Source organism: Boleophthalmus pectinirostris, unplaced genomic scaffold (genome assembly GCF_026225935.1).
Source record: "Boleophthalmus pectinirostris isolate CB_2022bp ecotype Guang Dong unplaced genomic scaffold, ASM2622593v1 HiC_scaffold_2, whole genome shotgun sequence".
In the NCBI taxonomy this organism is placed as follows: Eukaryota; Metazoa; Chordata; class Actinopteri; order Gobiiformes; family Gobiidae; genus Boleophthalmus; species Boleophthalmus pectinirostris.
In genome coordinates, this window is record NW_026571152.1 from 4,088,251 (window position 1) to 4,113,679 (window position 25,429).

Consider the following 25,429-nt stretch of genomic DNA (forward strand, 5'->3'; position numbering starts at 1 on the left):
CAGATATTGACAAAAATGAGTGTCTCAATATTATTATTCTGCATTAACCCAATGACAATATTCAGACAAGATGCTGGTCATGTGTCAGAGATGAGCCAAAATGTGCTTTTGAAATGTAAGAAACAGTGTAATCAAGTAATCAAGCCTGATTCATCACTTTGACCTCACAGCGTTAGTATTCGTTCACTTGATGGTAGGTAGGTACTTTTTTTATTTAACCAATCACTGCTGTTTGGTCGTGACGTATGTAATGCACCAAATCCAGCAGGGAGAAGGACAATAACGTCTTTCCCCTTGATAAAATTCACCAAACATGCTCTTTGTTCCAGCTTGAAATCCTCGATCTGGGGAATCGTTGCCGACACAGAATGTCTGTCTTCGTCTACATCCATCTCGTCACTTTGGCTACGTTCAGACTAGGGATGGGCATGATTAATCGATAATTGATCATTAAAAATTTCATCGATTACGTTCATTTTAATCGACAAACCGAATGTAGGTTGCATGTGTCTCTGCATCAGAAGGAGCGAGACACAAACAGTGGGTCAGTCTGCAACGTACCGAAGCACAAATGTGTATTTAACGATGATTCGTACAAGAAATTCCACGCTTTCCGTTGCGTGTGGGGGTCCATGTGCACAGTGTACAAAGCAGGAACATATGTTTCGGTGTCCAGTGGGAAAAAGTTTTGCCAGGTGAGAGTCGCGCAATGTGGATGACGAGTCCCCACCTCCCTCCCCCCGTACGGTGTCCTGGTTTTGACAAACACAAATCTGGTCACACTAACCTGTATTCCACTGAGTCATGTCTTTTAATCTGACAGAAGTTGACGGCATCAGCGACACAAGAGCTGTAGTTTTATCTTCGCTTAGTTTATGCAAATTAGCGATGTGGTTTTAAGTTTTGTTTCTGTGAGATTTGAACAAAACTGAATTAAACACATTATAATGTCAAACGGCTGATGTGGCTCTAGAGTGGTTACGGTTTATATGTCGTAAAGTTGAATTTATTTATGCAGATTAGTAGTGCAGATAGTAATAATAATGATGATCATTTTAATATAAAAATGTTAACGATTAATCAATAATCGATCGTTAATTCTTCCGACGGTCGATTAAGAAAATTTAATCGACTGCCCATCCCTAGTTCAGACTGCAGGGCTTAATGCTCAATTCCGATTTTTTTGTGAAATCTGATGTTTTTGCGAGGTCGTTCACATTTCCAATTAAATGTGACTTGTATGTGACTCCAGTGTGAACAGTAAACGGCCCGAAAGTGTCCCACATGTGCACTGGAGACACGATGACGTCAACCACAGTGAGCGTCTCTGTGTTTACAGAAGTTGTATAAATATGGACGTGAGCATTGAGCACCTGGAGATTTTAAAGTTCCTCTCGTACCGGAGCCAGAACATGAACAACTTACTTGTTTTAAGGAGGAGATTGAGAAGGAGAAGGACGAGGTTTTTGGTCGTGGTGTTTTGTGGGACAGCGGCAGCGACGTCTGTTGAAAGGAACGTGTGGATGTGGAGACGGAGCCAAGAGTGGTGAGTGGTGATGTGCTTCACTTCAGTGACACAGAGTTCATTAACAATGTTTGCCTACTTCAGAGCAGAATAGTGACGTTTGTGGTTTGTTGATAACGTGTAGGTCGGATGAATGCACTTTGACCGTTCAGACTGAAGTCACATGTCAAAAGATCAGATATGTATCGGTTTCAGGAGCACATATCCAAGTGTCCTGGGTCACATTTGAAAAAATTGGATCTGTGTGGTTCAGACTGTCATTAAAAGATCAGATACAGGTCACATAGAGGCCAAAAAATCGGATTTGGGTCACTTCAGGCTGCAGTCTGAACGCAGCCTTTGTTTACTGTTGTGCTGTTCCACAAAAGGGACACAGACAGACGCGACAAGTTTGACGTCACGGCTTCACAGCTCACAGCTGATTGGCCGGTGCGCGCTCTACAACTTCCAGGGTTCTTGCAAACCATCTAGTGTATTCTGATTCCTGATCTAGTCGCTGGAGAGAAATGAAATTGAGCAGAGGCACTAGGTGGCGCCGCCCTGGCTAAATAAGTATAGCACAAAACAAGAACTGACTATTAAATGAACCACAAAAATGCAAAGAAAATGATCTTAATCCCCTTATTTGATGCAGTTTTTAAATGAACTTTTAATATAGCCTAAATAGTTGATATTCTCCAGTAGTGGGGTTTAGTGGGGTAGTTTATACAATACTCATCTCTATTTTGATACACATGAAAATAGTCCATTTTCTTCTTGTCATTATCATTTTCTATCATGATGTGGTCATGTACTACATATGATACAGATCAAGGCCATTCTAAGACAAGCATCAATACTTTATAGTATATACTGTATATCGTAATTTGAGTACAGATGAATATCATTGGTATAGATTTTTGGACAACCGATTTTTCACTACACCCACTAAATGCAATTAAACGCAACTGAAAATAAAGACAGACAGAATGAGAGAGACTCCAGATGAATACTGGCTAGAGACAAAGTGAGAGGGTTGATGTACGACTTTACAAATGTAAAAAGGCATCGATAAGATTAAAACCGCTCAAAGGTTGTTGTTCTGTTTTTTACCTTGAAGAATCCATGAGCAGAATTTCTTTGTCCAATCCACAGCGCCGCGTCTTCAGGTATGTCCATAAAAGGAGCTTCCACCACTCGCTCATAAATCCTGCAAAAATTAAAATGTACAAGTGTTACAAGAAAAGATGATGATTTTTTACCATAGATTATTAACCAGGTGTAATTATTCTGTTATTATATATTCAGATTCTGCATCACAAGCAGTTTTCTAGTTGGTTCTTGGACAAAATTCAAAGATTGCAACCAATTATGGACAGAAAGTAAAGGTTATTTTATTTCTATTTTTATTTTTTTATTTATTTGAGACAGGGACAGTGCACTATTTTTACATTAACCTTAACAGGAGATGCATTGTACCAGGTTGTGGCTAATTTCTCCCTGTAATCCCTGGGCACAGTGACTGACTGTATTTAAATGACCTTGACTATCAACTGTTCTTCCTGGAGACCTGTAGCATGTTTTTGGGTTGATTGGGGAACCCGGAGGACCTGGAGGAAACCCATCCAGACACAGGGAGAAAACATGCAAACTCCATACAGAAAGAATCCGTGTATCATTCGTTCATTCGTTTTTCAATATAAAACCAAAAATAAGGGACCAGAGCGGGACTGAGACCGGGACCAGAGCAGGACTGAGACCGGGACAGACCGGGACCAGAGCGGGACCAGAGCGGAACTGAGACCGAGACCAGCAGTTCGAGCGGTTCAGGGAAAGCAAGAATGCGCTGTGGACTACAGGTCTGGACGGGCTGCTCCGGTCCTCCGCACTCAAGAACCACGTGGCTGGTTCCAAGGTGGTGCAAAGCATCCGATTGACGCTTTCACATCAACGAAAATGAACTGAACTAAGAGCTTTTGGTTCAAATGGACCAGGTCCGGGACCACACCGGGACCAGAGCGCTACTGAGACTGGGACCACACCGGGACCAGAGCGGGCCTGAGACCGAGACAAGACCAGGACCAGACCGGGACCAGACCGGAGGCTCAGAGCCCACGGCAGTTCCGGAGCTCGAAGTCAAAGCTCAGAGTCCGCCCTGGTCCCGCTCTGGTCCCGATCTGTCTCGGTCTCAGTCCTGCTCTGGTCTCGGTCTGGTCTCGGACCTGGATCAGTCCTGATTCAGTCCGTACACGCGGTGCAAAAGTCCGGCATCGCAGTCACGGAAGTCACGTAAAAGGGAAACGGCCGTTATCCGTTTTTTCTATTCTTCATTTAAACACAAAATCGAAAACTGAAAAAACGAATCGTTTGGTTTTGGAGACAAATAGTGAAGAAGACTGTTGTTTTTTTGTTTTCTTATTTTTGTTTTTATATTGAAAAACGAATGAACGAATGATACACGGATTAGAAAGGCCCGGGGACCCAGTAATCAAACCCGGAACCTTCTTGCTGTGAGATATGAGTGCTAGCCACTCAGCCACCGTGCCGTTAAAGGTACACTATGGCTACGTTCAGACTGCAGGGCTTAATGCTCAATTCCGATTTTTTTGTGAAATCCGATGTTTTTGCGAGGTCGTTCACATTTCCAATTAAATGCGACTTGTCTGTGACTTCAGTGTGAACAGTAAATGGCCCGAAAGTGTCCCGCATGTGCACTGGAGACACGATGACGTCAACCCCATGCGTCAACCGCAGCGAGCGTGCTCTGTGTTTACGGAAGTTGTCCAAATATGGTCGCGAGCATTGAGCACCTGGTGATTTTACAGTTCCGGTTTCCGCCTGGCTTCAGCGCAGAATAGTGACGTTTGTCGCTTGTTAATGACGTGTAGGTCGGATGGATGCGCTTTGGCCGTTCAGACTGAAGTCACACGTCAAAAGATCGGATATGTATCGGATTCAGGAGCACATATCCAAGTGGCCTGGGTCACATTTGAAAAAAATGGATCTGTGCCGTTCAGACTGTCATTAAAAGATCGGATACAGGTCACATAGAAGCCAAAAAATCGGATTTGGGTCACTTCAGGCTGCAGTCTGAACGCAGCCTTAGTCACTTTTCCAGCGGGGGTGTATGCCAGGTTTTTGTCTCTATCTAGCTTTTTGCCTGGGATGTTCCACAGTATGGCATTAAACCTTCCTACCTCCATGGGGACAGTTTTGGAAATAAATAAATACACCTCTAATTGAATGAATACAAGATGATAATGCCATATTGTGAAACATTCCAGGCAAATCAATCAATCTTCATAAGACAAACAGGAGAATCCACTTCTAAACAAGTTACACAGTACAACTTTCCCGTCACATTTCTGTAATCTTGGCATATGTGAGAGGAACTACTGTACATAATAAAGGACTTTTCTTCGGATTAACAAACACAACATGATAGAAAGTCTGGAACATTTTAATTAACCTATAGAAATGAACAACAGGTGCAGTGAATTTAATAAGCTGAATCACCATCTGCTGCACTGGCCCTGAAGGACCTGAAGGAAAGTCTAAATGTTGTGGTGCTTTCAAAGGGACTAAAGTTGATTACATGTTAATGAATTCTTTGAACAGTGTCAGCAGTTGCAGTAAAATCCAATACGGTGCAATGATATGAATGCTAATCTAACCAGTATACATACTATACATAGTGCCATATAAACTTCCTTATGACCTTATTTCATTAAAGGGCAGTTGTGTAATGTGTGATGTTTTATTCAGTGAATGCTCTGATTAAAGACACGTATGTCGCTGGCAGACCTTTACCGCTGCACCTGAACAAGCACAACAAACCCGTTTGTCTGGAGAACATATGCTAAGTGGATTCTTTGTCTATTTGTTATTGCACTGTTTTTTTCAGCCGCTTTAGCGCAATATTGTCAGATCATGTTTTCTGTTCACCTGCTTCATGCCACATTGATTTTTGTATCATTCTAAAATGGCTTCTATGCATCAGTCTGGAGCAGAAAAGGTGGAACATCATGACGAATATTCAAATGTGATTAGTCGAAACATCGCAACAGCAGAACGAAACGAAAAGTCAGACCTTTATTAAATCCAGTTGAGAGAAAAGCACAGATGTCAGACATTTAACAAGAACTAAATAGGCCACAATCTGGTTTAGATGTCAACATTAACTAGTAGTAAGTCATCATCATCATCATCATCATCATCATCATCATCATCTTTATTTGGACTCATGGTCCATTTTTAAAACAGACACAGTCAGTGACAACACAACCCAACAAACATTTATGGTTTTAAAAGACCAAAAAGCCATACCAGTGTCTCCACGTGTTGGACTGATGTTGTATTGCACTTAATCTGATATTTGTGAGTGACATTATTATTTCATTGTTTGATTTGTTCAGTCTGCAGATAAAACTGTGCGTTCAAATTGTTAGTGCAGCTTGCAAAGTGTTCACTCGTGCAGTAACAAACATCTCAGTCGCACTCGTCCATCATGGCTCCTCAAAAACACCTGTAAAGTGTCATTGTAGGCACCTGCAGTCTTTGTAAACTGGAATTATTATAATTAGTCCGGAGGTGGGCTGTGTACAATTTTGTAACAATAACAACTTTACATCATTTGTACAAGAACCAAACTTACACATAAGAGTATTTGCCTGAACATAGAGCGTCCTACACTGTCTATACATGTCATCATCATCATCTGGCATGTCCACACTGATGATCTGACTCAGATATTAAATGTTTGTTGTAAGTCATTCTTTGATTGTGAGTATACACACAAGTTGTACAATAAAATCACACAGAGAGTGTTACTGTGACCCAACCAACCAGAGTGTCCTTGGAGGTGGACGAAACTGAAACACCCAGAGAAAACCTACGATCACGCTGAAGCCGCCACGTGCCCTGGTCCTGTCTCACCTGTTGCAGTCCACGTGCAGTATGATGTGTGAGGCGCTGATGGCGATAGACAGCTTGTGCCACTGGTCGTCTGCGAGGCTGTAGGGGAAGAGCTCAGTGTGCGGCTGCTGTCCTTTGGTCCTGTAGTGAAGACGCACCTCACTGCGCTGACCGCTGCTCTCCAGCTCCAGAAACCTAAGCACAGGGACAAAGAGAGGACAGTGAGCGCCCAGTGGAAACTATACGCTGATGCCTTTTACAAAACAATCACCTTAAAAGTGTCATTTCAAAGTGGTCTACAGTAGAACCCCATATTGGCCTACAGGTGGAGCTGGTATTTGCACTTTAAATGAATGACCTTAAAGCTCCTATTTTGTTTGGGGAAGGAATTAAATGAAGCGTTTTATTGGAACACTTAGTACATTTAGTACAGACAACATTGCACATAATGTGAATATATTGTTTAATAGGTCTGTATTGAAACAGGACATTTGTTATTAGAAAAACAATGTTTATAGTCATTATTGCATATTATTTCTTGCCTGGAAATCCAGCAGGATCTCTCTCTGTATTTATTTCAGGAAATGTATCAAAAAACCCTTCATCCATGGAATAGCCCATATCTGTCAATCAATCTCTAAAATATTTGGCAAAGAGAACACTGAAGTCTCTTTATACTAGATAAAGATAAAAATCCTTTATTAAAGCTGAAGCACACTAGTCTGATTCATCAGCCCGTTTCACTTCATGGAAACCGTGTGACCTCGCAGCATTAGGATTCGTTCGCTCGACAGTAGGCGAGTACTTTTTTTATTTAACCAATCGCTGCTGTTTGGTTGTGTCGTATGTAATGCACCAAATCCTGTAGGAAGAAAGGAAGAAGGACAATAACTTCTTTCCCCTTGATAAAATTCACCAAACATTCTCTTTGTTCCTGCTTTAAATCCTCAATCTCCGGAATCGCTGCCAACACAGAATGTCTGTCTTCTTCTACATCCATCTCGATGCTTTGTTTACTGTTGTGCTGTTCCACAAAAGGGACACAGACAGACGTGGTGAGTTTGACGTCATGGCTTCACAGCTCACAGCTGATTGGCCAGTGCGCGGTCTACAACTTCTGGGGTTCTTGTAAACCGTCTAGTGTATTCTGATTCCTGACCAAGTTGCTGGAGAGAAAAGAAACTGAGCAGAGGCACTAGGTGGCACACAACTTTTTTCAGTAAATTTTCTCTAAATTATTTTCTCCAGAAAGGATATTGTAAAAGCAGAACATTGCTGCACAACATTTCTGTTTAATTAATTTTACAAACTTGTAAAAAAGAGAACCATGTTAGTCACTAAATGACACTTTGGGTTGAGAGCTGATTGGCTGTTCTTTGGTGCTCCAGCTTGCTTCAATTTTTCCATCTACATTTCTAAAGCTGTGCTGGTGGCCAAAAGATCCATGCATGTGAATACTAGTGATATGCAGCTATGAACCCGACCTTACATGACTATGCCACTACTCTGATTCACCAGTGCAAAATAAATGTCACTGGATGTTTGCTGGAAGTTAAAAGATTCCACAGTAACACAGGAAGGACATGGTATTAAGTTATTTTTTGCAACTTCTGTCAATACAGAATCTGCTTGCATCATCAAAACTCGACCACTTCTGTCCATTTCTGGGTTATGAATTCATAGATGTCCCTCCACGGCTTCAGCGGGGCCCTCGCCTCTTCACATAAGCGGTGAATATAAAGGTTTGAATGGTCACGGACATTATAATGGGGTTGTGCGTTTTAAGTGCAACATCAGCAGAGCACATTGAGCACGTCTGACACACTGAATCTCCACATTACCATTCAAATCCAATCCTCTTCCTCACAGCACATACATTTACATTTACATTTACATTTACATACGCGCACTTCATACTGACCTTAATGACAAGTGCTGCCGCGTGCGTTTAACCCGGATTCGCAACAGAGACGGACAAACTACTCCACGTTTTAAACCCGGTGGGTCAAAAGGGGCACTAAGTCACTTTAACGCTGGAGGGTCATGCCGCCTGTTTGTCTCCATGGAGCTGATGCTGCTTTGACTTTAATGTCCCTCAGTATGGCATTCATTTAAAACATACAATATTTTTCGGACTATAAGTAGCGCTTTTTTTTTCATGGTTTGGGTGTTTCCTGCAACTTATATATTAAAATGTTCACACTGAAGCGGTGAGAGGTTCTAGTCTTGTGTGTGAGTATCTGCTGCTCCTGTTCCTCCTGTACCACTGTCACTTCACTCTACTGCACATGTCTCCTGCATGTTTCCTGCTGCAAGTAGTGAAATATGCGGAAGCCGAGAGGGGTCACAACAAACGCAAACGCCGCAACAAATACAAATGCGACAACACAACAAAAAGCCACAACACACCAAAAAAAGCCACAACGGAAATGACTGCGGGACTCTATTTTAATGCAAACGCCGCAACAAATACAAACACCACAACACAAATGCAAATGCAGCAACACATTAAAAAGCCACAACACATTAAAAAGCCACAACGGAAGTGACCGCGGGACTCTATTTTCAGACGGACCGATCAAGCGGCAAGTGAAGAAGAAGAACTACAACGTGTAAAGTAAAGGAACAGAGAAGTTGGAAACGTAAGTAAAAGTAATTTATTGTTTTATCATTATTCGTTTCATGTTGTAGTTCTTCTTCTTCACTTGCCGCTTGATCGGTCCGTCTGAAAATAGAGTCCAGCGGTCACTTCTGTTGTGGCTTTTTAATGTGTTGTGGCTTTTTAATGTGTTGTGGCATTTGCGTTTGTGTTGTGGTGTTTGTATTTGTTGCGGCGTTTGCATTAAAATAGAGTCCCGCAGTCATTTCCGTTGTGGCTTTTTTTGGTGTGTTGTGGCTTTTTGTTGTGTTGTCACATTTGTATTTGTTGCAGCGTTTGCGTTTGTTGTGACCCCTCTCAGCTTCCGTAGAAATATGCAGCTGAAAACTAATTGAGCAGCAGAAAGAAAGTTTGGAGTGACTGAGAAACTTGTGAGGGGCTGGCAGAAAGCGGGGATGGAGAACACAGCTTCACGGTAATCAGGGCGACGCACGATAAAACTTTCCTGAAGTCACTGGATGGATGGACAAAGTCTGGACTTCAGTGACACCAAAACCATCCTGTCAGGATTCAGAAAGACCCCAACAATTCTAACTGGAACTGATGCTGAGTCTGACGACAGCGACACAGAAGAGGAAGCGACGCTCTGTTTACCTCCAGAGGTCGAGACCGAATTGCTCAGAAGTGACACTGAGGATGAAGAACTGAATGGATTTAGTGATTTGGAGTGAGATGGAGAGTTTGTCAAACTTGTTCTGTTCTGTTGTTTATGTTATAGTTTATCTGAAGAACTGTTCATATGTGACGTTAACAGTCTGTTGTTCTCTCTTCTATTGTTTTTACTAGAATTTGACTTTCAACAAGAAATGTCGGTTCCTGGTCTCTGATTTTATAAAATAAATTTCCCCCCAAAAAAGTGCAACTTATATGTTTTTTTCTTCTTCATTCTGCATTTTTTGGCTGGTGCGACTTAAACTCCGGAGCCACTTATAGTCCAAAAATACTGTAATAACAATAACCATGTACAAACAAATTTACCACATATCCAAGTGGCCTGGGTCACATTTGAAAAAATCGGATCTGTGTGGTTCAGACTGTCATTAAAAGATCAGATACAGGTCACATAGAGGCCAAAAAATCAGGTTTGGGTCACTTCAGGCTGCAGTCTGAACGCAGCCTAAGTGTATCTCCCACAGTGTGCGCTTCAAAGAGGCTCATGATGTTCACGGTTACAGGAGCCAAACTGGAGCCAGATTCTACGTTATGAACAGGATTTTTTTGATGTACAAAATAGTGAAAAAAAATTCTGATCATGTGTCGCGGGTTAATACGAACATTTTAAGACCAAAATGACGAGGCTCACTGCAGCAGGTACAGAGAGAGGAGCCACAAGATCCTAATGTAAGTCAACTGGAGCCAGAGTCAGAAGGAGCCAGAAGAACCTCCTAGAGAACTTCCTGGCATTTAGCACGTTCACTCTGTCCACTCATATATACAGTCTATGCTTTAAACTAATTTGAAATTACAAAATAAACATATTTTATCATTTTATCTCATACATGGACTAAAGCTGCAGTGCTTTTATTTTCGGGGTGTTTTTTTTTTTTTTGTTCACATAGAAAATTACGCAATACATAAATAAAGACATATGTGTACAATTAATATTATGCAGAGTAAAGCATTTTGGTGCATCACAATATGTTCTGTTTCTCATGGAAAAAAGAATTGCCCAGCCGTGCTCTATAGTTTTCTAAATGTATGAGCAGTATTGAGCCGTCAGGTTGTTCCAGGGCTGTTTTCTTGTTGCAGATTTTTCCAGTGACAGTTTCTTTCTGACATTTGATGCCAAGTTTTAGATCACAAATTCACAGTTAAAGTTGCTCAAATCATAAACTAATATTTATAAATGTGAAGACATTACACAGCAGAGACACACAAACAGACACCAGTCGCTGTGCGCATAATGAATCTGCCAGCCGCTCTAATAGGTTTACACTTTCCCTCCCATGCAGACACACATTTATCCCAGCGCTCATGAACGCACCATCCTGCAGCCCAGTGACAGTGAATTAACGTAGCGGCGCTCCTAAACACATCCACACACTCACTCGTGTCGTGGCGTGTGATTGGCTGAGACCCCCAATCAGCCAAGGGTAAAACCATTAACGTCCCTGCGTATTCTAACATTAGCCTACAAACGCTTCACTCAAAGCATTATGGGAGATTCTTGATTGCTGTTCTGATCACCCGATGCCTCGGCTACACAGAACTAATGGAGAAAATTAGCATGCTAACGGTAGCAAGGCTCATCAGTTTTCAGAGCACGATTACAGAGTCAATGTCTAGAGCCATATGACTGATACTGTCTGCTGCATGTGCACACACACTATGCACACACACACACACACACACACTGCACACACACACACTGCACACTGGACAAGGGCGTCAATCTTGTAAATAGCCATTAAAGCAAATACTCAAATTGTACAGAAAACATTAGGGAGATTGTGATCCATAATAATTAAGCTTATGTTTGTTTAGTGAAGGAATTGTATGTGAAATGTGCAGTGAAAGGTCACAAAAACTAATACTACACATACATAAAAATACTACAAATGATTACCCTGTGTTTTGATTATTGCAAACTTAAAAAAAATAAAATAAAAACAGTATGTAACATTTTTAGTTGATGGTTCACCACCTTTTCCTCTCCATGTAGATCAGGCATGTCCAAACTATGGCTCGTGGGCCAAATGAAGTCCTCAGACAAATTTTTCTTGGCCCTCAGGCTTCAGGAGAATTGACCAAAATTACCTTGCATCAATGAAAAATGTACTTTTTATTGCAAGTTTTTTGAAAATCTACCTTGATAAAGTTAATATTTAATTTAGTGTGTGGTTTTAAGGATCTTAGCGTGAATAAAGACTGATGGCTCATTCTAATGTGTTAAAAATGCACATATTACAGTTATTCCCTGTACTGAGCTCCAGTCTACAGCCCTCGATCAGCCCTCTGCTTCATCTATGTTTAGATTTGTGGCCCTTGATGAAAATAGTTTGGACACCCCTGATGTAGATGTTCTTGTTATACGTAGAACATTCCACAATATTATCACGATATTATTATTATTATTATTATTATTATTATTATTATTATTATTATTATCACAATATGCATCTAACTGTACGTTATTTATTGTGATATTTTGTAGAGGCTGATATAATTGTAGATGGGACACTTTTTTGCTTTTAAAATACCCTGACAAGATTTTGGTGTGAATTATTTCCGTCATAATCCCAAGAATTCAAGTAAAAACATGTTTCTTCATGTTGTCTGCGCTGAAAGGAATCATGGGATATGTAGTTTCCGATGTTTAGAAGATGTTGCTTCTATAAAACCTGCATTTAAGCAAAGGAACTTGTGATTTGATATATTGTGACAGCCCACGATATTATTGTGAGACTTTTGACGATACGATATCATGATATTTCGGTTATTGATGCATTTCTACTTATTTATCTTCACAGACACAAGTAGGTAGGGCTGCTCGATTATGGAAAAATCATTATCACGATTATTTTGGTCAATATCGAAATCACGATTATTCAGACGATTATTTTTTTGTTTGTTTATTCAGTATCTCTCTCAAAAAAAAAAAAACCCAGAAAACCCAAAACACTTTGCTTTACTTTGCTATTGATAATTTATGCAAAACTTTCAAATTGAAAATAAATATAGGATACAACAGAGCAGTTTTGCAATTCATAAAATATAAAATGAATCAAATAAACTTTGAACATGAAATAAAGCAGAAAAACATCAATGTATCCAAAATAAACTATATATCCAGCTGTTCTACAATCTCTATATTTAAAACATCAAATAAAATATACTTATTTACTTATTTATATCAAAAAATATCCCAGAATAAACTTTGTTAAGCTTTAATCGTTTCAACTTGATTATATGAGATTGGAGATTGTTTGACACACAAATTGAAGTTGTGGTCAAAATTCAATTAATTACACAGCCTTACAATAGGCCAGGACACAAGTCAGATCTGTGGAGAGGCAAACCTGCTCAGTGTGTCAGTCAGTGAAACAGAATTTGTCATTTGGTGAAACAGACCTGTGACTGTTGTAGGAAACATTAAGCATTTAAATAAATATACACACAAATATCTGCATTTCTTTTACAATTGTACTTGTATTATGTACTACACAAATAAAACTATATAATACGTTACTATATTAAAGTCATCATTTTTACTTTAAATGTAAAATAATCACATAAAAAAAGGAAATTAGGTTTGGTAGATCAATTAGTAATTATTCAAAATGCAAGTTGACACCAAATATATTAAAGGTAGACAGATGTTTTTAGTGTGATTTGGTTAAGTTTTCTCGAAGTTTGTTTCAAAGTAAAATACACTTCACTAAAGAAATATACACATACATATACCTAAAAATCTACACATTTTGTTTGCCATTATATTTTAATTTTTTGAGCATTTGAAAACTGCAAAACGCCACTGACCCACATAATAAGGATGTATGTTTTTCATGTATTTTTTTTTCCATTCCAGGCAAAACACAAACATCTCCAGGGAGCCAAGCAGATGGTGGACCCACATCAGAAAAACGATATAGTGCACATCTAAAAAGTACTGGAGTATTGAGTTGTTTTAGATGAATGCTGATATTTACAACGAACAAAATTACAATTAACAAAGTGTATTTTCTTCATACTCGCCAGTTCCCAAGAACCACTTAGACACAGTGTTGGGGAGTAACAGATTACATGTACCAGAGTTACATAATCAGACTACAAATTATGAGTAACTGTATTCAGTTACAGTTACTGTTTAAGTGAGTGGTAATTGGATTACAGTTACTTGGTTGAAATAAATGGATTACACAGAGGTATTTTCCTGTTTTCACATTTTGGGCTGTATCCCCTTTTTTCTTTTTTGGTAATTCCTCTCATCGCCGGACACTAAACCAGGACTAAACCAGGACTAAACCAGGTCTAAAACCCCGACTAAACCAGGACTAAACCAGGTCTAAACCAGGACTAAACCAGGTCTAAACCAGGACTAAACCAGGACTAAAACTAAACCAGGTCTAAACCAGGACCTCTAAACCAGGACTAAACCAGGACTAAAAACCCTAAACCAGGTCTAAACCAGGCTAAACCAGGACTAAACCAGGACTAAACCAGGTCTAAACCAGGACTAAACCAGGTCTAAACCAGGACTAAACCAGGACTAAACCAGGTCTAAACCAGGTCTAAACCAGGACTAAACCAGGTCTAAACCAGGACTAAACCAGGTCTAAACCAGGACTAAACCAGGAAACCAGGTCTAAACCAGGACTAAACCAGGTCTAAACCAGGACTAAAACCAGGTCTAAACTATGTCTCAAACAGGATTTAACAGGATTAAATCCTGCTGTGTGGACGTGTCTCCTCCTCTTCTATCAATAATAGTTTTAATTTGGTTCAGTAAAGTCTGGGCTTTTAATTTTCTTTTAGCAGACAAAACATTTTATGCTACGATTTCCTCGTCTTTGCTTCTCTACAGCAAATCAAGTAATCCAAAGTATTCAGATTACATTATTCACTTTAAGTAATTCAATGGATTACGTTACAAACTACATTTTGGGGTATGTAATCTGTAATCTGTAGGGGAATACATTTGAAAAGTCACCTTCCCAACATTGCTTAGACATGACAGCGTTCCAAGTACCACCAGATCTAAACCAGGACGATCTCCTCTCCACACCATAATTCTAAGGAAATTAAACAAACGAAACCAAAAATGTGCATAAAAATTCTAAATGATGCACATATACCATTGTCCGGGAACCACTAATCTATTCTAGCGAGACAATGTACCACCAAACTATCTGTGCGTCTAAATTCTGCCCCAGACCGGCTCGTGTCTGACCTGTTGTCCTGGTGGTGGATGGACAGGATGACCCCGGAGTTGAGGTGGTCCTGTTTGACCGTAGCCAACACAGTGAACTCATTCTTGCCCCTCAGCTTCTGGATCATGGACCTCGAGACATCAGCCGGGGCCTTCACCTCCCGGGAAGAACCTGCAACAAACACAAAAGCATTCAGTGGATTCATCGGAGATTTTGTCGATAGTGTTGAGGAAGTCAGAGAGCGAGAGGGAGCAGTCCTGTTTGGGTTTAGGCCTGGTCTAGTCCGGGTTCAATCCTGGTCTAGTCCGGGTTTAGTCGGTATTTTTCTGTAGTGAGCAGTGGTGTAGAGGTACACGGTTCATGGCATGATAACCCCGACATGCCCAAATATTCAATACAAATCACTCAGTACGAATATATAAAGGTGCCGGCCAAGTAAAAGTCAGTTTGTTTTTTGTTTGTTTTTTTACTTAAAATTATGCAGAATCGTGTTTTTAACATTAACACAGTTTATATAATCACCTATATAAAATAAATCAGACACATGTGCCAAGGACTGAACCAGGACTAAAACAGGATTAAAACAGGACTAATCTTGGATTTGAGAGAGAGAGAACCCCAAGCCTGTGGAGCAGAGGAGAGGTTTAGTCCTGGTTTAGTCCTGGTTTAGTCCTGGTTTAGTCCTGGTTCAGTCCTGGTTCAGTCCTGGTTTAGTCCTGATTTAGTCCTGGTTTAGACCTGGATCAGTCCTGTTTTAGTCCTGGTTCAGTCCTGTTTTAATCCTGTTTTAGTGCTGTTTTAGTCCTGTTTTAGTCCTAGTTCAGTCCTGTTGTAGTCCTGGTTTAGTCCTGGTTTAGATCTGGTTTAGTCCTGGTTTAGTCCTGGTTCAGTCCTGGTTTAGTCCTGGTTCAGTCCTGGTTCAGTCCTGGTTTAGTCCTGATTTAGTCCTGGTTTAGATCTGGATCAGTCCTGTTTTAGTCCTGGTTCAGTCCTGTTTTAATCCTGTTTTAGTGCTGTTTTAGTCCTGTTTTAGTCCTAGTTCAGTCCTGGTTTAGTCCTGGTTCAGTCCTGGTTCAGTCCTGGTTTAGTCCTGGTTCAGTCCTGGTTCAGTCCTGTTTTAGTCCTGGTTTAGTCCTGTTTTAGTCCTGGTTCAGTCCTGTTTTAATCCTGTTTTAGTGCTGTTTTAGTCCTGTTTTAGTCCTGGTTCAGTCCTGTTTTAGTCCTGGTTCAGTCCTGTTTTAGTCCTGGTTTAGTCCTGGTTCAGGTCTTTATTTGACAGTAGTGCAGATTTCATGAGTTTATGCAGGTTGTTTTCTCCAGTGCCAGTAGCTCCAGTTTGACATTTAAGTTGTAGCTGTTTTATATTTGTTATTATTTGGTACAGAAGAAGGAACATTGAATATCTGGGAAAAAAAACATAATCAAAAGATAAGAAAACAAAAATATGAACTGTAAATTTTAAATTTTTTCCCATAAATGTGTTCATTTTCAGAGCAAATTCTAAAATCTAAAAATAACCACTTTAACCTTTGATAGTTAGTTTTTTTTCAACCCGTAATTTAGATTCCATTGCAGTCCGCTGTGCAGCCCCAGTCCACTAATGCTACTGCAGCCTGTACTTTGTGTGTGGTTATTTCCCCGACTCGTGTTCCCAAGGGCCTGCCCCTCGACCCCCCCCCCCCCCCACCTCCGGTCCCACGCAGACCCTCCATGCTACTTTAATGGAAGCATCAATAAAAGATGGTGTTTCACATCAAAGACCTGGGAGCGGAGATGTGAGGCAAGTGCGCGCTGACCTGGTACAGTTAGGAGCTCCGGGAGGCTGCTTTTCTCTGGATTTACATGACTTCCACCAGCAAGAAGCCTTCATTAGCACGATATGGTAATACTAAAACTACGAAAAATAATTACATGGATAAACGTTTACATTGAGTCACATGGGGCAGGCTTCACATGTGCAGTTTGCCCTGTGCTCCCTGGTGCTGGAGGTTTAATATCGGCTATAAACCACAGAAAGACTAAACCAGGTCTAAACCAGGAGGACAGAAGAACTAAACCTCTTATTTTGTAATCATGCTCAGTTAAACAGTGAAAAATCTGGTCCAAATCAACAGGAAACCAAGAGTGAACTATAAATACACCAGGATTACATCCAGAATAAACCAGGACTGAACCAGGAATAAACCAGGAATAAACTAGAAACAGTGTATCATTCGTTCATTCATTTTTCAAAATAGAACCAAAAATTTGAAAAAAAACAAAAACAAAAAAATATATATATATATATATATATATATATATATATATATATATATATATAATTATAACTATTTTCTTCATTATTTGTCTGCAAAACCAAAATGAAAAAATAGATAATGATTTGTTTTATTGGTTCTCGATTTTGTGTTTAAATGAAAAATGTTTGCATGACTTAAACTGCGACTTCAACTGGACTAAACCAGGACTAAACCAGGACTGATCCCAAAACTGAACCAGGAGGATTAAACCAGGACTGAACCAGGTCTAACCCAAGTCTAAACCAGGACTTGACAAGAAATGAACCAGGATTAAACCAGGACTAAACTAGGACTAAGACAGGTCTAAACCAGGACTAATCTTGGACTTGAGAGAGAGAGACAGGACCCCGTCCGTGGAGCAAGGTGTCCGCAAAGTGCGATTGGGTGTCTGCTGCGCTTAGCCCCACGAGGTGTGGAGCTCTGCATGGTCCTTTCACCCACAGTCATCTGACTGTCTACATGGGCGCACCAGTGGGCCCGTCCCAACACACAGTCCTGGTTCAGTTCTGGTTTAGTCCTGTTTTAATCCTAGTTCAGTCCTGGTTTAGTCCTCCTCATTCAGTCCTGGGATCAGTCCTGGCTGAGTCCTGATTGAGTCTTGGTTTAGTCCTGGTTGAGTCCTGGTTTAGTCCTGGTTGAGTCCTGGTTGAGTCCTGGTTGAGTCCTGGTTTAGTCCTGGTTTAGTCCTGGTTGAGTCCTGGTTTAGTCCTGGTTTTGGTTGAGTCCTGGTTGAGTCCTGGTTGAGTGCATATATGGCATCCTATTTTTCATTTAAACACAAAATCAAAAACTGAAAAGACAAATTGTTTCCGCTTTTTCATTTTGGCTTTGGAGACAAATAATAAAGATTTTTTTTTCTTTTTTTTTTTTCTTACTGTTGGTTTTATTTTGAAAAACAAATGAACAAATGATAAACGGATTAACCAGGACTAAACCAGGACTAAACCAGGACTGAACCAGGACTAAACCAGGACTGAACCAGGACTGATACCAAGATTGAACAAGCTGCAAATCAAGATAAAGTAACCAAAGTATAGGAGTAAATTACAAATAAAACCATAAACTTGCACTGTGTAACATTTGTGGTGCTGGGTAGACCATCTGCTTGTCTCAGAAGTGATTATTTTTCCTAGAAGGTTTCACAGTATGACATTAAACGCAACACCCACAATATTAAATGATGTCGTTTTATGTGAGCAAAAGAGCAAAATCATAAAGCATCAAAGAGACAAGTCCCCACCGCAAAGTTACGCAGTCAAATTTTAAAGCTGCAAATCATTCCTGGGTACAACAAAATAACTACTAAACATGCATTCATTTTTTTGGCGTATTTAAAAGAGTGTTAAAGAACCTAGAATAGTGTTTTGTTCACGTAAACCAACCCGTCTGCGTTTAGTTTAAAGTGCACTCGTGAAGGTTTTGTCCCCGTTGGCTTTAAGTGCAGCAGAGGCACGGCGTCCGTCTCTTCGGGATGGGCGTTCATACATTTTGCATTGCCGGTGTCATTGGTTGAAGAGGCACAGATGGTCCAATGACTAAGGGACAGGAGTTCTGCCTAGCGATAATCTGCCATCAACGCCATCTATTTAATGAGGGAATCGACGTGAGCGGAGACGGTATAATCTCACAAATGATGGAATTTTTAATCTGGGAGAGAGTGATATAAATAACAGAACCTAACCTACTTTTTCCACTGTCTGGGAATGACTTGCAATATACAGCAAGATATAGCAAAAATAAAATCTGATATTTTCATCAACAAACACAAAATATGATGTAAAATGTACCGTATTTTTCTGACAATAAATCAGACTTTTTTTCATGGTTTGGGTGTTTTCCGCGACTTATACCCCAGTGCGACTTATATATTAAAATATTCACAGTGACGTGGAGAGGTTCTAATCTTGTGTGTCAGTATCCTGTTCCTCCTGTACCACTGTCAATTGGCTCTACTGCACATGTCTCCTGCAGAAAGAGCCTCTGTTCTGTCTGTATCATGTCAGTCGATCGCACCATTACTTCTGAACCACTGAACAATTTAACATTTATATACATTTAACACTTATAAAGACGACTGAGAAGACTGAACACAAATGCCCCCAAAAACAAAATCAGATTTTGCAGATTACAAACTGCAAGTCGTGAAATCTGCGGCCAAACACAGTAATCGAGCAGCAGAGAGAAAGTGGATGCACCATGAAACTTTCCTGAAGTCACTGGATGGATGGACAAAGCCTGAACTTCAATGACACCGAAACCATCCTGTCGGGATTCAGAAAGACCCGAATAATTCTAACTGGAACTGATGGTGAGTCTGACGACAGCGACACAGAAGAGGAAGCGACGCTCTGTTTACCTCCAGAGGTCGAGGCCGAGTTGTTCAGAAGTGACACCAAGGATGAAGAATTGAATGGATTTAGTGATTTGGAGTGAGATGGAGAGTTTGGTAAAACTTGTTCTGTTCTGTTTTTTATGCTATAGTTTTGTTCTTCTTCATTACACATTTATGCCACTTATAGACCCAAAAGTACGGTACGTGAACACAATAACAGGAGGTGGCATCTCCTCCAGTCCAAGTAAGAGTCAGGTTCATGGAGATGCAAACCTGCTCACAGTAAAGATGTATGTTATTGCGTAGAATCCCTCAGTTGTCCAGGTAGAATGTATAGCAAAGGAGAAATTCAATTTGTTAACTGGTCAAACGTTTATTTAGGTCGAAAATGTTTCACAGCTTTAAATAAATTAATTTCTCGCTATAGTTTATCTGAAGAACTGTTCATATGTGACGTTAACAGTCTGTTGTTCTCTCTTCTATTGTTATTACTACAACTTGACTTTCAACATGAAATGTTGGCTCCTGGTCTCTGATTTTATTAAATACATTTCCCCAAAAAGTGCTACTTACAGTCCATTGCGACTTATATATATATATATATATATATATATATATATATATATATATATATATATATATATATATATATATATATATGTTATTTTCTTCTACACTGCACATTTTTTGGCTGGTGTGACTCCAGAGCGACTTAGTATGAAAAATACGGTAATTATTTTGATAATTTTTTAGGCAGTATTGTAGACTTTTATTTATGGGGTTGTGTGAGTGTGATGAAAGCAATAGCAATTCACAATTCCAAACTAAATCTTATATATTCCGAATAGTGAAAAGTACGTAAAATGATAGAGAAAACTGAAAGCCATGATATCACCAAATAAAACTGTATCTTGAGGCAACAGCTGAAAATTCCAACATGTGAAGTTAATCTATCCACGTGAACCAAAACTGGCACAGAGTTCACCGTCTGTTCTGCTGACATAAATCAACAAAGGCAAAATTATTTCCTCACATTTAGCTTCAGAAAGCAGTGCCATCATTCAATTCAATTTATTTTTGATTCGCCTAAAATCAAAACACCAGTCTCGCACTGCTGAATAAAATGCTTGATTTAACCAACAGAAAGTTTCAATCAAACAGTGAAACAGTCATTGGGCAATAACGGACCAGCAGATTAACCAATGTTCACAGTAAACACGCAAATTCAAGACTGTCCTTAGACCCTTCATCACAGCAACCAAAAAAGAAAGAACGAAAGAACTAGTGGGACAAAGAGAAACGTTATAGGCGAGTTTCAGCTGCGTCATTGTTATTAAAAGCCTGCGTTGCATGCTGGGAAATATTTTGGTCGGAGGCAAGAAACAGGATTGCGGTCAAAACCTCGTGTATTTCTCCCCGATAATGGTAAATTCCTGCTGCATTATCGGATGCACAAATAGAAGCACGAAAGAAGGAAAATGTTTTTTTCATATTCCGAGTGAAAAGAACCACTAACGGTGAATTAAACGACTTTCAAACATCCGCAGAGCAAACGTAGAAGATCCTAACAAACCGTGGACTCCAACAAGTTCAACAACACATCGAGACTCTTGGAGGTTTTCATCTTTTCTGCTGTGAATGGCCCAGGAGTTTCCACCAAGTCATTGTGGATATCACCAAAGTGAATATTTGTCCAGGTAGTTGGTGATTCTGACCAGAAATTTTTGTCGGGGTTGAAAAGTGTGATTTGTCGTCCGTCGATGCTTATGACCAGTTTCTGGTCAAATGGTCTTGGGTCCTCTGTCGTTAGAGTGGATAAATAACCGGGATCAATACCCTTTACGTGTTTTCTCGCTCCGTCCGTCATGTTGAATTAGTGTTTCTTGCCGCCGACCAAAATAAATCCCAGCATGCAACGCGCGCTTTTGTCAACAATGAAACTCACCAATAAGTCTGTGAGTTTGTTCCAGAAACAGTGAACCTCCCACACAAAGTTCTCCAGGCTCCTGCCCTCCATCTGAAACAACGCCAGAATCAAATAGTAGAACATGAATGCACCTCAAAGGGCCCATCTCATGCTAAATCGACTTTTCAGAGCTTTCTACCTTCTAAGAGTGATGTGTGGGTCTTGTATTTTTCGCTGAAGTGTTTTTTAGATTGATTTGGCGTTTTTTTTTTAAACAAATTGCAGCGTATTTCTGCCACCCTCCCACATGACAACGAGCTAAAGCTGCTACAGCGATGACGCAGCACATACACCTATGACGCGTTCGACGTAGCAGAAAGCGCTGCAATTTGTGAAAAAAATTGTTGTTGTTGTTGTCGAGAATGAGAGGAGAGAGAGAATGGGATGACAGAACGAGAAAAAATGAGGGAAGAGAGAGAGAATGAAGAGAGAGAAAGAAAAAATCAGGTTAGAGAGAGAATGAGGGGAGAGAGAAACAAAGAGAGCAGAGAGAAAATAAAATGAGTGAATGAGAAAAAATGGGGGAAGAGAGAAAGAGAGTGATGGGAGAGAGAGAAGAGAGGGAGAATGACAGGGGAGAGAGAGAATGAAAAAGAGGAGAGACTGAGGGAAGGGTGACAGAAAGGAAAGAGCACAGGAAAGAGTTGGGAGAACAGTGATAAGAAGGGAATGAGAAGGAGGAGAAGAGAGAAGTGGAAAAAGGGAGGGAGAGAGAGGAGGGAAAGAGAGACGTATGGACAGGCAACATGTGACCGTCTAATCTATTTCATTTTTCCATTCTGTTGATACATTTGGAGAAGTAGAGATGAGAGAGGAGAGGGGAGGAGGAGCTGGGTGGAGGGCGAGGTCCACAGAGACCTCCGGATCCGGGCGTCCCTCTGCAGGCTTTGATCCTCGTGCACGGCTCTCATCGCTACACTTGTCTCAGCGTGAGGGGGTGGACAGGACACACTCGTGAATGAAGTGCTCAGATTGATCCGTGTAGTACTGGCTCCACTCTTCTGAAGACTAAAGCGAGGACGGAGAGAACAGAGAGAACAGAGAGAACAGAGGGAACGGAGGGAACGGAGGGAACGGAGGGATGGAGGCACGAGACACAATCCCCAGACTGGAGATAATACGTGTTTAATATTAAGTAACTGAACTGTGTAACTTTTCCATTTGCAGTTCAATTCTAAATGTTTTTATTGCTCAAAAACACCTTGAGAAACAGCGGGCTCTAATTTCAACAGATCTGACTCGTAACTTGGCCTAGTGGCATCACTCTCTTGTCTCCATGGGGACAGTTACACAAGTATAAAGTTCTAACGTGGAACAGTCTTGGCAGAGCAATAACATCTTCATGGAGACAAGTATTTATTTATTTATTTATTTATTGGATCCCCGTTAGTCTTTATTGGGGTAAAGACTATTCTTTCTGGGATCCAAGTTGGCATAATTTACAATAAAATGGTCCATTATAATAACAAAAGTCCACACATGAGTTTATACAGTCCTGTTCTATAGTATACTGCACTACACAACACTACTACAATTATAATATATCCAATAAATTACTATACATAGCTTGTGACGAACTATAATTATGTACAATTTCCAATATATTTCTTTAACATTTTCTTAAAACTTGGTTCATGCTAGTAGGTGTTGGATCCTTCACCAGAAAACTTTTCTTGTACCTTTAAAATGTCCAGTGTTCAGTAGTACACTGCAGTACACATGGGCCCGGTCAAGCAGAAGTAAACAACAAGGCCAAAAATTCAAGTTAATGCATCTGATATAAAAATGTATTGAACAGATACATATGTACTCTAGTTTATCAAACTGTTGACCTTTTTTCTGTACCATTTTTGGTTCTAAAGTTCCATATGTTTTAAACAGACCATGTATGAAACATGGAACAAAAATTATTTCCCAAATTTCAAAGACCTGCAAATCATGTAAATAAATGGATGTATTTCATCATATCTTGTGTTATTCCATCTTTGAACTGTTGATGAAGGTACAGGATTTTTCAAAAAAAAAGTATTTAAAATGATAAAAATTTGCTTGGAAGGACTGACATATTTTATAGAAATAGTTTCCTTTCATTTTGAAGTAATATTAAAGTATTCAGAAGAAAAAAGCGACAAATGATGTAAAATCCTGCACCTTCTACTTGTTTGAACAATTTTCCCTCCTGTTACTTTTCCCTCCGTTACCATGACCTTTCTTCATAAAAAATCTCATTGAGTCAAAAAGTAAGAGGTTTTTCAACCTAATCTTGTACCATATGGTAGAAAACTATATGAAGCAAATATTCAAACCAGTTTGTTAAGGATATGGAAGTGAGAACCAAGAGTTATCACTGTTTGGATTTATTGCCCAAAAAGTGCTGCATATTTCATTCCCTCTGTTACCGACATGAGTTTTAAAATTTTTGTCAACAACTTGAAAGAATATCACAGGTTTAACTTGACCCTGTTGGAGTGTAACTCTTTCCTACATTCTGATACTTTACTTATTTCAATAGTCCCTCTAGTTTCTGAATAAGAGACATTTGAATGTCAAAAATCTGCCCCTGTTTCCCTCCGTTACCACTTGACCAGACCCACATACAATATTGTAGCATCAAACCCAGCTACTACTTCTTACTTCTGCCTACTACCACTACTACTTCTTATTTCTACAGCTGTGCACTACCACTACTCCAACTCGCAACTACAACAACTCCTACTACAGTAAACTGCTCTGATGCTGGATATTATCAGCCAGTATGGTCACTTGGAGACATATTTGCTATCGGCCTAAATCAGCCGATACGGGCCAATAGTCCACGCCGACCTCGTTATAAAGCTCAGACTCTCTACATTATTACATTCTATTTAATCCTATTTACCGACAGATAAATGTCCTAATATGTGGCTCAACATCAATATTTATTAGAGGAGTAATTTGTGTGTGTGTATCGCAGTACTGCCCCTGAACATCACATGACTCACGTGCTTTTGTTTACAGCAGCAACACTGAGGCGCTGCTTAAAATGCTCTTGTGTCTGATCTACGATACTGAAAATAAAAGTGAACTTAAGTACAGTTTAGGCCAGAAACAAAATACTGCTGTTTTTATCTGGATTATATTCTTTATACTGGTGATTGTTTTGCGTCGGGATTAAAAGGACACTTATTTGTGAAGACTTGTGATCTGAGAGGAGCCCGTGTGAGCGCTGAGTGTTGGAAATGTGTCGGTTTTGAAGCTACTTTTGGTTCTTTTGTCATTGTTTAGCTCTTAGCTGCTGTAGCTTCCACACATAAACAGTTTGTTTTCTCTTCCACTGGCCTAGTGTAAAGTGACTATAGTGTCTGTACATGTTACTGGACCTGCACTGATATGTAGATGAGCTGTCAATAGAGATGTGAATGGTCTGCATTTATGTGTATAATGAAATGTGCACGCATTTACTGCTAAAGACTCTAAAGTCATTAAATGGTCTATTTTCGAACTTTTTTCACAAATAAACCGCACCAGACTTTAAAGGAAACACAAGCAGTGTGATGGGTGAGTGGTTTTGTTTGTTTGTGGTCGTTCACGGTGACTCTGGGCTTTGTTCAGTTGTGGCGTGTAGGGAGGGTGCTGTCTGGCACCGCTGGATTGTCGGCGTGTTCACAGTGACTCAGTTGTTCAGTTGTGCCTAGAAGCGGCACATCGCACTCGCTTTTTCGATCCGTTCCTCCATTCCGTTCCTCGTCGGTGTGGAGTGATGAGTGTGTTTGTGGGTGTGTTTCGCCGTGTGGTCGCTGTCTTCTCCGTGTGTGTTTGTGTGTTCTGCGGATGGTTCGGCTTTGTAGTTTACTGAAGTCGTACTGGGACACCCGAGTGGATTCGTGTATAGGATGCTCTGGATTGTG

At 40.1% G+C, this 25,429-nt stretch overlaps 1 protein-coding gene across 1 annotated transcript in view; it reads right to left on the reverse strand.

The window, feature by feature from the left end:
- The window catches only part of nell2a (neural EGFL like 2a), a 306,967-nt gene that overhangs the window by 253,063 nt on the left and 28,475 nt on the right, over positions 1-25,429 (reverse strand). Inside the window, exons 3-5 of the mRNA XM_055155733.1 lie at positions 14,968-15,118; positions 6,440-6,613; positions 2,618-2,714 (exon numbers count right to left, since the gene is read on the reverse strand). Coding sequence (XP_055011708.1) covers positions 2,618-2,714; positions 6,440-6,613; positions 14,968-15,118 — 422 coding nt within the window. The remainder of the gene's footprint in view (positions 1-2,617; positions 2,715-6,439; positions 6,614-14,967; positions 15,119-25,429) is intronic.